This window comes from Heteronotia binoei, chromosome 2, assembly GCF_032191835.1.
Source record: "Heteronotia binoei isolate CCM8104 ecotype False Entrance Well chromosome 2, APGP_CSIRO_Hbin_v1, whole genome shotgun sequence".
Lineage (NCBI taxonomy): Eukaryota > Metazoa > Chordata > Lepidosauria > Squamata > Gekkonidae > Heteronotia > Heteronotia binoei.
In genome coordinates, this window is record NC_083224.1 from 81,441,945 (window position 1) to 81,457,526 (window position 15,582).

Consider the following 15,582-nt stretch of genomic DNA (forward strand, 5'->3'; position numbering starts at 1 on the left):
AGTATTTTGCTTAAGCAGTTTCACAAATATTGAGCACAAAGAGATGATAGCAAAAATAAAGAGATGATTATGATGATGATGAACGAGCTTATGATGATGAAGATGATATTATTATTGGGTTCATACCCTGCCCTTCACTATCCAAAGGAGTTTTAGAGTGGCTTCCAATCTCCTTTCCTCTCCCATCCCCACAACAGACACCCTGTGAGGTAGGTGAAGCTGAGAGAGCTCTCCCAGAACTGCTCTTGAGCAGAACAACCTTGAGAAAACTTGTGGCTGACCAAGGTCACATCAGCAGGTGTATGTGGAGGAGTGGGGAACCAAACTCGGTTCTCCCATATAAGAGTCTGTGCGCTTAACCACTACACCAAACTGATGTCAAGATGGGTGGGAAGTTTAGGTTTGCATCTTTCAGTCAGCTCAGCTGCAGCCCCACCCTGATGTGATCTTTCAGGAAGGTTCAGCAAAGCAGGTTTCAGTAATGGTTTCAGAATGTCATGACTCAGGGGGGTGGTCTTACCAAGTGCTGCCACCACTCTGGATTAAGGGGTTCCCTTGAGAAGGCCCAGAGTCCCCTCCCAAGTCCTTCAGGCCTCCTGTAGCTTAGGTCAAATAATAGGCATGAGGACCAGGCAGAGTGAACAACAAAAAGGTTTATTTTAAAGTCAGTGCTATATAAATTAACAAGGTGCATAAAACAGTAAAAGGGTGAAGGGAAAATAAACAAAAGTCCTAACGCATCTTAATTTACAGTCCCTAAACTACTAACCAGCACTCATCCCTTCCCTTGGGTGAGGGAGCTTCCCCTGCTCAAGCTCTTCAGGCACAGCCTGTCTCTAGCTCACCTTCCAGGGAAAGAACACCCACTTCCTGGGCTGGGCCTTTATATTCTCTTCCCAGGCCCCCCACCCCTCTCTGAGCCTGTTTCCCTCCAAACCCCTTGCTACCCAGTCAGAGGGACAGAGGGAATCCTGGGAGATGTAGGCTTTTCCCAGTAACTCCTAAGCAGGCTTCCCTGGGACCTGCAGGCCTCGCTAGGCCCAGGATCATGACACCCCCCCCCCCCCCCGCTAGACCAAATCATGGTCTGGCAATCTAGATCCCCATTGATGAGGTCTACCCAAAATGGGGTGGCCTTGGAAAACCAACCATAAAACATTAATACACTCAAATAGCAATAGGACCCCATTATACACGACACAAGTACAATCACTATCTCAGGAGCTTAGGGTTGGTGAGTTTGGCTGCCTGTAGCCACCTCCCTCCAGTTTCCAGAACCCAGGAAGCTACTTGAACTGCATCCATGATTTCTCTGCAGTAGCAGTTTGTATCTTCTCCTTCCTGTCAAGAGGGCACCAGGCCTCACAGAACCTTTCCTTGGAACTGCTCGCTTGAGTCCCACCACCCAACCATCCACCTTATATGGTGCAGCTGCCGGTGCAGCCTTTGCCTCCTCCTGGCAGGAACAGGTCACAAACCCAAGCCTACGAGATTGTTTTGCCTGTGGATCTCTCACTACCACATAGTGAGTGTTCCCCAGGTTTCAAAGTGTTCTCTCAAGCTGTCATCAGTAGTCTGAAAACTCAGGCCACCAACAAACAGTTTCCTCAGCTGTTGTGGTTCCTTAGAACCCTGTCCCTGTGAAAATCTTCTCTTCCTCCTGTCCTTGCAGACCACTTTGGGAGAGTGTTCAGGCTCCGTCGCTCCTTTGGCCAGCTTGCCTGCCTCTCTTTCCTGACATCAAAGCACCTGTTCAGCCAAATCCTCCCCTATAAACATAGCCACTGGTGTGTTTTCATACACAGCAACCTTCCATGTTCCAGTCCAACCCTCATACTGGATGGGTATCCTGGCCACTGGAAGAGTAACTCCTTCTGCTTCATTGATGCGCAGCACCTTCCTTCCTTCACCTGGGAGGGTATTGCAGCCTGGTACATTCGGGTCCACAAGAGAACGATGGGCAGAGGTCAAAAGGGAAGCAGTGTCTCGCCAGGCTACAACACTATGCCCATTCACAGTCACTTCCCTGCGGTGACACTGAGGAATATGCTCAGGGTCCGGTTTAGAAGAAGTGGGTCCAGGGCCCACTAGCATCATGTGGAATGCCACAGTAGTGGTAGACTTTGGGCACTGACTCCGAATATGTCCCAACTCACTGCAGAAATAACAGCAAGGTACTTTCCGATCTCCTGTTGACTGTTCCACACCAGCACCTGTAGAACTAGGAGGCTGTTGCTGGGACAGTTCATCCTTCACTTCAGTCTGCTCCTTGGCACCAGGGTCAGGCAGGAGCTTTGGGCTTTCTTTTGGGCGCCAATCACGACTGGCGCTGGGTCTCCACCCTCCATATGCCTCAGCCAGGCGGTCTGCCCACTGTCCAGCTTCTTTGATGGTGAAAGGACTCTTGTCAATCAGTGGCATCTAATGTGCTCAGGAATAAGAGTCAAGAACCGGTCAATGCACCTTCAGAAAATGTGGCTTCCTTAAGCCAGCAGCAAAAATAAAATCTATCAAGGCCAAATGACACTGCCTCACCAGGGTCCAAAACTAGTCCACCCCACCACTGCAGCCACCATGTCATGACTCAGGGGGGTCTCACCAAGTGCTGCCACCACTCTGGGTTAAGGGGTCCCCTTGAGAAGGCCCAGAGTCCCTTCCCAAGCCCTTCAGGCCTTCTGTAGCTTAGGCCAAATAATAGGTGTGAGGACCAGGCAAATAAAAAGGTTTATTTTAAAGTCAATGCTATATAAATTAACAAGGAGCATAAAACAGTAAAAGGGTGAAGGGAAAATAAACAAAAGTCCTAATAGGTCTTAACAGTCCCTAAACTACTAACCAGCACTCACCCCTTCCCTTGGGTGAGGGAACTTCCCTTGCTGTCTTTGGGACAACTCTACAAGTTCTTCAGGCACAGCCTACCTCTAGCTCAGCCTTCCAGAGAAAGAACTTCCTGGGCTGAGCCTTTGTATTCTCTTCCCAGGCCCCACCCCTCTCTGAGCCTATTTCCCTTGAAACCCCTTGTTACCCAGTCAGAGGGACAGAAGGGATCCTGGGAGATGTAGGCTTTTCCCAGTAACTCCTAAGCAGTCTTCCCTGGGACCTGCAGGCCTCGCTAGGCCCAGGATCATGACACAGAGGATTACCCATAAAGTGGACAAAATAAAGGCAATACCATGTAGATACTAAAAAACCAAAGCAAAAGCTCCTTATGGAAGCATTTTCAGCTACCATACATAGTACAGGATGCTTTGGAACAAGAGTGGTGTCCTTCATGGAGGCAGCCTAATTTATAAGAAGTCCTCTTGGTCGGTTAGAAGTCGTCACCACTCACAGAGGGGTTATCTGGATTCAGAGCTTTTACATCTGGCTGATGTTTGGCCTCTTATTCAATAATAGGATATTTGTTGTGCCATGATCCAGTAAATTTTGCTTTCCCTTCTTTATTTTCCAGCTACCTCTCTCCAGCAGCCATATGAATGTGTACAGCAGTGACCCCCAGTTGACATCATCTCTGGTTGGCATCACCAGCAGCTCCTGCCCTGCTGATCTCACCCAGAAGAGAGAGCTCACAGGTAATACTGGAAAGGTGTGACCAACTGGTTCCTGTCTGTTGATCTGTGGGATGTTTATGTGTGTACACATTGAATTTTGCTCTTGTTTCTGTTGGCCCACTGATTCAGTTGTATTTTTTGTTTCCTAGATGCTGAGAGTCGTGCTCTGGCAAAGGAACGTCAGAAAAAGGACAATCATAATCTGAGTAAGTGATACACGTCTTGAATTCCATCTCAAACTCTTGTCCAGAGGTCTCATCTTATTCTTTATAGGTTTCTGTTTTGTGAGTCAGTATACAGCATGCTGGTATACTTCTGATGCAACACCAGCATCAAAATTTCACTGCTTGGTTAAGACAGAGATCTAGCTTGCCCTGATACAGGGAAGGACCTCAAAGCTGCAAATGGAGATGGTACATGAAAGTACACAGAGCTGGCCTATACTTGTGGACCTCTTATCTTTCCTCCTGCTGTCTTTGTTCATTCAATCTGGCACAAATTGATAATATAGAAAAGCAAAGACATGGTAGGCCCATTGCAGGGATGGACAGGAAGGTGAAATTGTAACAGGTGATGAAGAGAGGGTAGAACTGCTCAATTCCTACTTTCCTCAGTCTTCTCTTGTGAAGGAAAAGGTGCTCAATGTGGCAAAAGTGGAACACATGATGAGGGTAGGGAGTTGCAGCCTAGGATCAGCACGGGGTAGTACATAAACAATTAGTTTCTTTAAATGAAAATTAAGCCCTCAGGGCCAGATGAATGACATCCAAGGGTACTAAAAGAACTTGTGGACGTAATTTCTGAGCCTCTGTCCATTATTTCTGAGAATTCTTGGAGAACAGGTGAGGTGCAAGAAGATTGGAGGCAGGCAAATGTTGTACCCATCTTCAAAGGAGAAAAGGAGGATCTAGGTAACTATTGGCCTGTCAGTTTTAAAACAAACCATAAAACAGTCAGTCCTTGAGCATTTAGAAAGGATGGCTGTGATTACAAGAGTCAGCATAGGTTTCTCAAGAACAAGTCATGTCAGACTAACCTTACCTTCTTTTTTGAGAAAGTGGTTTACCTTGCTGGATCAGGGGAAAGCTGTAGATACAGTTTATCTTGATTTCAGTAAGGCTTTTGATAAAGTTCCACATAATATTCTTATTGACAAATCAATAAAATGTGGTTTGGATTCTATTATTACTAGGTGAATCTATAACTGGTGGATAGTTTGCACCCAAAGAGTGCTTGTGAATGGTTCCTCATCCTCTTGGAGAGGAGTGACAAGTGGAGTGCCTCAAGAATCTGTCCTACTTGAAGGGCTGTCATATAGAAGATGGTGCAGAATTGTTTTCTGTTGCCTCAGAAGGTTAGACCAGAACCAGTGGATTGAAATTAAATCAAAAGAATTTCCACCTAAACATTAGGAAGACCTTCCTGACAAAGTGGTTCCTCAGGCTTCTCAGGAAGTGGTGGACTTTGGAGATTTTTAACTGAGTCTAGATGGGCATCTGACAGCAATGCTGATTCTTTGAACTTAGGCAGATAATTAGAGGGAGGGCAGGATGGGTTGAATCAGTGCTTAGTTCTCGTGGCTCTTTCTTACACTCCCAGCTAAATACTTTGGGGTCAGTCAGCAATTTTTCTCTAGCGGATTCTGGAGATTTTTTGCCAACTTCTGGGCTTGGAACGGGTGTCATTGGGTGTGTGTGTGTGTGTGTGTGTGCAGGGAGGTATTTGTGAATATCCTGCATTGTGCAGGGAATTGGACTAGATGACCCTAGTCCAATTTGATGAATCGAAGTATTTTTACCAGCTGGTTGTCTTTTAGCACCATTGCAGTATTCATTCTTGTAACTATGCTGCCTCAGTCTGGAGGAAATCTGCAATTGCACAGTTCTTAGATTTAATTAACATTCATGCAACACCCCTCCCCCACATTTAACAAAATTCCTAATGATGATGTGTGATGAGCAATCCTGCCCCCTTCCCCTCACCGCTGCTGCTGTCTTTGGGACAAGCAAAGAAAGTCATACTGATATTCTGAAGACTGCCCTTTTGGGACTGACCTAAACCTATGCTTTGACTGATCAGAGAGAAAGGCAGCTTCACTCAGATGGAGTCACATTCTAGCTGTATCTGAAGAAGTGAGCAATAACTCACCAAAGCTCATACTTTGCCACAAATGTTGTTAGTTTAAGGTGCACCAGGACTCTTGCTCTTTTCAACTTAATGATCTTTACTTGGCTACTCAACAAGATTCACTCAAAATAAAGTAACTCCCCTATGCAAAATGCTTTCCCCACCTCCTTTTCTTTCACACAGTGCTTGGTTAAATTGCTCTAAATGACCCTTAAGGATTTTCTCTTGACACCGCACGTGAATGGCACATTTTTCAATTAAATATTTTAAGAGTACTCAGTTTTTAACCCTTATGTTGCAAACTGGAACAGGCTGGGAAACAGATGAGGCCTGAGCTTTGACAGCTGGCTATTTCTTTCCTGAGAGGACACATGAAATTACAAACACTTCCATTTTGTATGTCTCTCATTTGGTAGCTTAAATTAATTCACATTCTTCTCCCGTTTACCTGCATTTACCTTTGTTGTCTCCTTTATTTCAAAATACTACTATGTTGTAAATTATTTGTAGCAGGATGTTTGTCTTTCTGTACTCTCTAATTCACATTGGATAAATAATCTTTTTTAATACTTGAAGCTCATATTTAATTTATTTATTATCTGAGAGCCACTGAATATCTCTTATTCAAACTTCTCTTCTACATTGTGACTATAGCCATGGGGTCATCTGTTTGGGAAAGATGCTGGGGGGAGGGGAATGAATCCAAGTCTCAGTGCTTTTCTTTCTTATGGATAATTCCTCCTCCCCCAGTTACAGATAAATAGAACTGGCAGCTGGCTATCTATTCTGAAGCAGTCCAGCGTTTGGAATAATCTCTGTAGGCAACTCCAGTTAATGGATTAGGTGCTGAGAACCTCATGTCCAGCACTCTTCCTTGCTGTACTAGAACTTAATATCTGGAAGAGATGGACAGCCAGATACTGTAGAGCTTGGCCAAAAGGCTTAGCTCAAGTGAAAGTCAAAACATAGATTCTTTCTTGAAGTTAAATTCCACAAGCAGGCAGAGGAAGTGGGATGTACACTAATAAATGTAGACCCAATTGAACCCAATGCAAAGGAGTTTTAAAGCATTGAAACTATTTGTGAAACACCCTCATATTGGGTTCAGTTGGATGTATTAAGTGACAATCACTGCATATCAGTACCTTCTGTGATAGCTGAAGAAATATCCTCATATCAAGTTCCTGATATTTTTCTTTCCCCCCACCTTCTAGTTGAAAGAAGACGAAGGTTCAACATTAATGATCGTATTAAGGAACTGGGAATGCTGATCCCTAAAGCTGGAGACTTGTAAGTTCTGGTAAAAGTTAAAGGGCGGGGGGAGATACTGTTACCTCCAATCTGCAGGATACCAAGCAGAGAAATGCATAATGGCAGATTTATTTCCTCAGAAAACGATATTTTCATTTCTGCTGCAAACCCTACCTCCAGCCCTTCACAATTTATGTTTTGTCTGAGAGCCAGTTTGGTGTAGTGGTTAAGTGTGCGGACTCTTATCTGGGAGAACCGGGTTTGATTCTCCACTCCTCCACTTGCACCTGCTGGAATGGCCTTGGGTCAGCCATAGCTCTGGCAGAGGTTGTCCTTGAAAGGGCAACTGCTGTGAGAGTCCTCTCAGCCCCACCCACCTCAAAGGGTGTCTGTTGTGGGGGAGGAAGGTAGAGATTGTGAGCTACTCTGAGATTCGGAGTGGAGGGGATTGTAGAACTTCTTTATTCACCAGCTTTTGTGGGCTTAGGTCTTGTAGGTTGACAATGTTTCTGGTAAACTGGAGCTAACTTAATGTTATGCTAGAGAATGTTTTAAGATAAAACTGTCCCAAAGAGCAGATTGGAATCAGGACACTTCTTTGGTTGCCAGTGTCAACCAACTTATTCTAGTCCTTTCAGAATAATCTTATATGGCTACCTAAAGAGCACTGTTCAAATCCTGAACATCTAGGTGAACTGAAGGCAAAAAACAGCATAGTCATTCAGCAAATCTTTGCCAAATGATGCATCAGCTGAGACAGAGGCTATATTGAAGTGTAACAGGACTACCTTTTACCTTTATATGAGAATAAATTGCTTTTGTGAACATATACAAATATTTATATGGATTCAGAGCAGTGGTCTACCTAGCTCAGTACTGCCCTGATTGGCCGTTCGCAGGTGGAGAACGTTCTTTTAAGTACTTGTAATCTGGATTGTTTAATTGGGAATGCAGTGACGGAACCTGAGGCTTTCTGTATACAGAGCAATGGCTCCATCACTGAGCCAAAGGCTATCTCCCCTCTCCCAGTAACAGTGATTTCTAGATCTTTATACATTTTAAAAACTTTAAAGTAACTGCAAGTCCCTACTGTTTAAGTTTGCTGCTCCGTTTTTTAAAAATTTAAAAAATCTGACAGCTAAACAAAACTAATATTCAGAATAGCAAAAAAGCTTTAAAATTGTCATTCACATTTTAAATACAACACTACCTTAAGCATCTTGCCAAAATGAGAAGTTGGTTTTAAAAATATGCAAAAATAAACAGATAAAAATATGTAGAGGAAGTTAATTTTAGAAAGCCTCTTTCATTCAGAACAGAAGACTTATATTCTCCCTACTCTCTGTAAATCACATAGGAAGAGTCAATTTATCATGTATGTTATCATTTGTCAAATTTTCCTGATCTGATCAGCATTTAGCCTGTTGCTTCAGCTTGTGTCCAGTAGGAAAGAGCTTTGTATATAAAGTATCAGGAATTGCTCTAGCAGTGACTGTTTCAGTCCAGCTCTGGCCATCATTCCCATAATTCATTGTTCCCCAATATCATCGAGGCATACTATGGGGCTGAATGGTAGCTCAGCTAACAAAATGAACATAACTTCTAATTAAGTTAGTTTTGTGGAGATGCTGCTATTTCATCAGTTCTTACATGATAATCCTCCATTGCCGCTGATGGTGGACAACCTTTTCTAGTGCCAACCTTGTATTTTCTCAGCCGGCATACCAGTTTAAAAGGCAAACAAGCTTTAATTTGTTCATTTATTTATTTACTTTGCTGGCACTTAGTTCAGTGTGCCGTGATTTCCTAATGGATTTCTTTGGCCTCCAGGAAATATAAATAAATGTATTAAATTACTGTGATCACTTTATAGCCACTTCCTTCATTTGCTTGGGATTTTTGAACATGAACTATTCTCTAAGCATTACTGTCCCAAGCGATTTTTAGAGTCTGAAGTAATCTTTAACACCTTGTTCCCTTGTTTTGCTTCAGGGATGTACGCTGGAACAAAGGGACAATCTTGAAAGCCTCTGTGGATTACATCAGAAGGATGCAGAAAGATCTTCAGAGGTCACGAGATCTTGAGAATCATTCTCGGCGCTTGGAAATGGCAAACAAACAACTCTGGCTCCGCATACAAGTGGGTCATCAAATTTTAGTGCTGTGTTCATGCATTCTCATTCTCTTTTGCATGCTAGTAGAAGCCATATTCTCTTTAGCTCCTCACAGAAAACATGCTAAGCTTCCATCCATCCTTTAGCCCATCCACCTCTACTTGGTAGCATTGTCTTGTAGCCTGACGTTTGGGTAAGAGATGAACTAGATTAACAGCCCTCACCACAAAGCAAATCTGTATGGTAGCTTTCACCACTTCACCAGTCACCAGCGGCAGCTGTATACTTTGCTGCTTTGCTACGCACAGCTCACTGCCCCTAATGTTTACTAGAGGACTTTCACTCTCTCATCTAGTTTGACCCTATGGTGATTTTTATGATCACATGAGTTGCTGAATGTAACACAACTTCTTTATTGCAACTAATTTCAGACTAACACAGAAGCTGGAATTAAGAAAAAGAGAACAGGCCAAGGGGGATGGAGTTTTCCTCCAACTCATAATCAGGTTCCAGTTAACTCTCTACTATCAATTTTACTATAGTAATATTGTCTAAAGACAGAGGATCCTGCAAACCACAAGTGGAAGGTGCTTGCAGTTGTGGATCTTTTCTTCCTCTCAGTTTGGTGTAGTGGCTAAGTACGTGGACTCTAATCTGGGTGAATTGGCTTTGATTCCTCACTCCTGCAACTTCTGGCATGACCTTGGGTCAGTCAGAAATTCTCTCAAGAGCAGTTCTAGAAAGAGCTCTCTCAGCTCGACCTACCCCACAGGGTGTCTTTTTGTGGGGAGGGGGAGACAAAGGAGCTGCTCTGAGATTCCCAAGTGAAGGGCAGGGTATAAATCCAGTCTCTTATTATTATTATTCCCCCAGCTTTTCTGCCTCCCCCAGCATAGTACATTTCTCCCATCTTCCCTTCTTCCCCCAGCAGCTTCTTATAGCTCTGAAAAGCTGATGTGGGAAGCCTAGAAAGTCTTGGAGACAAAATGCTACCAGACACATGAGGAGTGAAGAATTGCATGAAATTGCCCTACCTACTTCTTTTGCCAGGAGCATCACTGCAGGAGGATGAGTCAATGTCATGCAACTTCCCCCTCCCGCCAATGTTTTTTGCTCAGGAAGCTCCCTATCTTTCCCAGATCTGCTTTTTTGGACATCACACTAATAGCGTGGGAAGGGGTAAAGGGAAAAACCCAGGAGTGTGCTCATGGTCTGTAAGGGCCAACCCAGAGCTCCAATATAAGCTTGTCTTGCTGTAGCTGATGAAGACCTTTGGTTTTCATCAGCAATAATTGTGTTAGTCTTTTAAGTGTCACAAGGCTAATCTTTTTCGCTACAAGAGTCTGAATGTGAGATGGGTTGTAGGCAGCACTTTGCCAAAGATGGAGAATTGCTTAGATCGATGAGGCCAAATGAAGGAGGGAATGCCTCTTCTTGGGGGTCAGTGTGTACTGAGATAATTCTGATCTGGAAAGTGGGGGCAGGGGGAAGAGTCTGCATGTGACATTTTAAATCAAGACTGACCTATGTAAAATTGTTGTGCTTCGCATGAGACAGCTGGGCAACAAGTGCTGATGGCAAAGCAGGATATTCTGATGAAACTATTCATTTACTGTAAATTTCAGTTTAAAACTCATTGTGATAAAATTATTAAAAGTAACATAACTACAAGCAACAACTATACACATGAAATTGTCCTATACTGAGTCAGACCATTTATCTGTTGAGGTCAATCTTGTCTTCTTTGACTAGTAATGGCTCTCCAGGGTCTCAGCTCAAGGGTTTTACATCACCTCCTACCTGACTTTTAAAATAGGAGAAACCAAGAATTGGGCCTATAGATGAATCACTTTAGAAACTCAATTTTCAGCCATTGACATGCCAATCATATTCATGCTGTGCTCTGAAATGCCTGCCAGAATAAAAATATTCAAGTTCTCTTAGCAGTGAATATACAGGTGAGAATTTCTGTGTGGAAGAAAGTTCTATAAAGAAGGCACCATTACTGAGAAGGCCCCATCTTTCTTCAGACCAGTCTCATTTTAAATCAAGGAATCAAAGCAAGACTTCTTCATCAGCCAATTATTTATATGAATGGGCAGACTTAAATGGCAGGTGTTCTAGACTGGAAAGTGTTTAGGACTTTGAAGCTTAACAATGAGTCTTTGAATTACACTTTAAACAAGCCAGGAGTTAATGTAGTTCTTCAGCACTGGTGTAGTTTACTCCTGTTTGCACACATCTGCTAATAAGTGGGCCACAATATTCAGAACCAATTGAAATATCCCAAAGATCATCAGAAGTAGCCACACTTAGAGCCTATGATAGTAGTCCAGCTGGGAGGTTCCCAAGCATGTATCACAAAGGGCAGGTCACTATTTTTGTGCTGCAATACTTAGTGCTTTTATCGGACCACTTGCAAGGTCATTGCAGAGCTGCTGGAGTTGATGAGATTAGTGTTATTTATGAGACTTTTGCTTTTATTTATTTATTTTATTTACAAATTTTTATCCTACCTTTCTGCCCTCACAAGGGCCACCATGAGAACTAACAAATTAATCATAATATATAGTACTGTTCATAAAAACAATTAAGACATTGGTCAGGAAGGATGGACCACTCAAGAAATGCCAAATGAAACAAAAAAGGTATCACACACTGTTGGAAGATGGCAACAAATGTTTTTTCATAATAACTCTTTTTTGAAATGCGTGTGTGTCTTATCTTACAGGAGCTAGAGATGCAGGCTAGAGTCCACGGGCTGCCAGCCACTTCACCCTCTGGCATGAATGTGGCTGAATTAGCTCATCAGGTTGTAAAGCAAGAGGTCTCTGGGGAGGAGGGGACAACAACAGAGATCCAGCAGCAGCCAGCACTACATCCTGATCAGGAGGCTCAGCACCAACCTTCCTATGCTCCTCCCCGGTCCCCGTACCATCAGCTGGACTTCACTCACAACCTGAGCTTTGATGAGAACTCCAGAGGATTCCATGACACGCTGGACCCCAGCCAAAATGTATCCTTCCCCTCCTTGTCCAAGAAGGAGTTGGACTTGATGTTAATGGAAGATACCATGCTGCCTGTGGCGTCCAACCCCTTGTTCTCTGCTGTGTCTCCCGAGGCTTCAAAGGCTAGCAGTCGCAGAAGCAGCTTCAACATGGAGGATACAGACATGCTGTGATTGGAAATGTCCAAAGGAGAAAAGACTAGGAGTCAAATATTGTTGTGAAGATTCATATCTTTCTCTCTGCCTTATCCCTGCATATCTTGTCAAGGATTTGCAGGACTAAACAGAAATGGATCCTGAACAGGTGGCTGTTTGTGCCAGGGGGAGGGTGGGTGCCAGCCCAAGGATCAACGCCAGCTCTGGAATGTTAACCCTCCACAGTTTCCCTGCTGCCCCAGCTTGCCAAAAACTGAGCGGCCCTGCCTCACTTGCCATGGCCACAGGACAATCATGGTCTTGCAGTCCTATTTCAGCCTCTGTGATTCCTGCAGGTGCATCTCAGGTGCCTTCATGCCACATGCCCTGCAAAACCTCCATGAGTGTTTTGTCAACAGTGTAATCTTGGTGTTGATGATGATCAGACAAAAGCTTGTTCTCTTTGAAAAGCAGCTTTAACTGAGTATTGATGCTAATGTATTCTCACAAACCAATGTGTCTCTGAAGGATCTCTGTGCCCTTTGCTCTCCCCCCACCTCCTCAGATGCTGTCTCCAGGCAGTTGACAGCAATAGTTTGCTTACACTCCTGGGCCTCCTTTCCTCAATAGGGCAGAGATATCCAGTACACTCTGCAAGAGGGGGAGTGTGGTGCTACTGGCTAATGGTATATGATAAATTGCTTTGTATCAGTCCTATGGTGTGATGAAGTGAAAGTATTAGAACTCTCACAAAATATCTCCAAAGTTAGATGTTCAACTGGGGTGCAACAATCTTAATTAAATTATTTGCTGGCTTTCAAAATGCACGCCCCATTAAAGTATGTTTCAGACTCCTGGTCAGAGCTCAGGTTTTTAAGGTCTGATTTTGGATTTGACCCCTCTTTTGCTTTGTCTGCTTGCCTACAATGCAAGGCAGCCACATGTGTATGTGAGGGTGTACACCTAAAGGCTTTTTGGTTGTTGTTGTTTTTTGCTGGAGCAATTTGCCAAGCAAGAATTGTCAAACTGCTTTTTAAAAAATTTAAAATTAAGATTGGCAGCTGTAAAACATTTGAAACTTCTCTGTCTCTGCATGTTTCTCTTTCAGCTAGGATCGTGGTTTCTGTCCACATCACGTTTCCATATAAAGTACTGAAGCCACAGTCCATCTATGTAATGTGGAACCTTCTCCCTGCCAGCCCCTTGTATTCCCTCCTTTGAACTGGATGTTAGAACTATGCTGCTTATTTTTAGAAGCTTGCAAAATTCCATCTTTGCCCTAAGCTTCCCTTGTTCCTGAGAGAAACTCCTTGAATCCTTATACATTTTATTCCCTTCCTTTCTCCACGTAACTCAGGTCAGTGTATGTGTTCTTTCTCTGAACAGTTTAGACTGAGAGGCTCTGGCTTGCTCCAAGCAAATGAATGAGGGAGCTCTTAATTGATTAGTGAATTTCATGGTAGTGTGGGGATTTTTAATTGGGTTTCCCAGATTCCAGTTTTGCATCAGTTTATTTAACCTTGTTCAGTAAACCAGTGCAAACTTAGCAGTGGCCTATTATGAATTAGCTCAACTCTAAGGGCAGATTCATGCATCCAGTTGTGTTAAATATCTGCATTTGGGGGGATGTGTAGTTCTCTTTCACTACACATTCATGTGCATCTCCTATTTCTAATCAAAACACAAAGAAAAAGCAGCCACTTTTCTGTACTTTTTTAGTGGTTATCATAAATTGGTAATTTGCACATGTACCTATATTTGGCGATGGGGAAGACCAAGGCTATGCAACTCTTCTGCCCCTATTTGGGACTTGCACAATCCAAATGAAGGTAAGAGACCATGTAGCAGCTCCCACCCCCCTCCACTTTTGTTCACTACTGCTTGAAAGGAATAGTGTCTATCTGTTCAGAAAGCATGTAGTTCGGCTTACTTTTGTAATGTTGAGTGTTCAGGCACCTGGCATCTCCTAAATAATAGATCAGTAGATGGCAGACATGCAGGCTGGAACTTAGTCTTGAGTGGTTTGACAGTGACTGAATTTTATGACAGAGATCAGTCCTTCACTTTCTCAGGGCATTATGATAAGGACTCAAGAATGCTTCCAGGCAATCTTAGAAATGGTGAACTAAAAACCTGTGGTGGACTTGTCTTCTCTACAATTCTGCAGTCTGTTTGGTAGCTCAGGAAATTCCAAAAATGCTAAGGTGCCTCCTACCAGTCTTGAGTCTTGTGTATTTTGTGTATCTTGAGCCTGTGGTATCAGAGGAAATCCTCAGACCCACTGCCAGGTGCTTCACACATACATTGCCAGGAGCTTGGCTTCTTATTTTTTGACAAGAGCAGTAGCCTTAGTGCCTGAATGTAAGCAATCAAGGGACTGTTTTTAGAGATGGTGTTTCTGTTTAATTTTCAGTGATATTGGAGAAGACCATAGTCGGTCTTCTGTTATTGCACTTTGGGTCATTAGGCCTGGAAGATGCTGGATAGACCCTGGTTTGTACTAAGTAGTCCTCCTGGCCATTCCTGTTGAAATACCTTGATTCTAAATTTTCTAGTTAATCACTCTGTGATATATGATCTGTTTTTAAGATGCAAAAATAAGTATAGGGATCTGGTTGGCTTGTGATGTAACATCATTATTTTGCATTTGGGAAAATGTCATTTTGTTATTTTAAACTTGTTAGTCTATTTTAGTGTGTTTGAACTAACTTGCAGTGTGTGTATACATTAAGGCCTTGTTAATGCTATCTACAATCCATCTCTGAGCTTGGATCTGTGGAGAAAGGGAGAGGAATTTACCCTTTGATCCTGATCTGTTCAAGATGGTTATCCAAGGATTTAAACAACAGAAGAAATCCACAAGGGAGCTTATTTGAACTTCTCAGGTGAGAGCTCCTCCCTCTCTGAACCAGTTCTTGTTTGTAGAGATTTTGATTCCAGAACCAGATTTATTTACAAGAGAGCAATGAAATTGCTTATTCCTTTGAGACAAAACAGTATCTTCAGTCTGCCCTGAGACTATGACTTGTAGCTTCATTGGTTCTTTGTCACAATCAATCTAAACTTTGTTTATATCTATCACATTAGATTCTAGCAAGTCCTTTCCTCAGTTGCAGTGGTGTAGTCCCCCCCTTGCACATATAGTAGAAGCAGATAGGATAGCCTTTGTTGAAGGAGGGGAGGCTGAAGAGAAGAAGGACATGACTTTTTTAGGACCTTTTAAAAAGTTCACAAAATGGTATTTGACTTTATTTTTAAAAGTGTAGCAGTATGAGCACTCCAGTGTTGTGGCTATACAGTACAGCAATGTATAACCCCCAAATAATTAACAAAAATAATAATAATAAAAGTTTGCAATTGGTTTTTGCAGGACTGGAGGGGAGTGTTGTATTGCAAC

General features: G+C 43.0%; 1 protein-coding gene across 1 annotated transcript in view; it reads left to right on the top strand.

Annotated features, from left to right (window-relative positions):
* TFEB (transcription factor EB) overlaps window positions 1-13,256 on the top strand; it is a 121,387-nt gene extending 108,131 nt beyond the window's left edge. The window contains exons 5-9 of the mRNA XM_060231432.1: window positions 3,452-3,572; window positions 3,701-3,757; window positions 6,893-6,968; window positions 8,922-9,069; window positions 11,775-13,256. Coding sequence (XP_060087415.1) covers window positions 3,452-3,572; window positions 3,701-3,757; window positions 6,893-6,968; window positions 8,922-9,069; window positions 11,775-12,224 — 852 coding nt within the window. The 3' untranslated portion in view covers window positions 12,225-13,256. The remainder of the gene's footprint in view (window positions 1-3,451; window positions 3,573-3,700; window positions 3,758-6,892; window positions 6,969-8,921; window positions 9,070-11,774) is intronic.
* The last annotated feature ends 2,326 nt before the right edge of the window (window positions 13,257-15,582 follow it).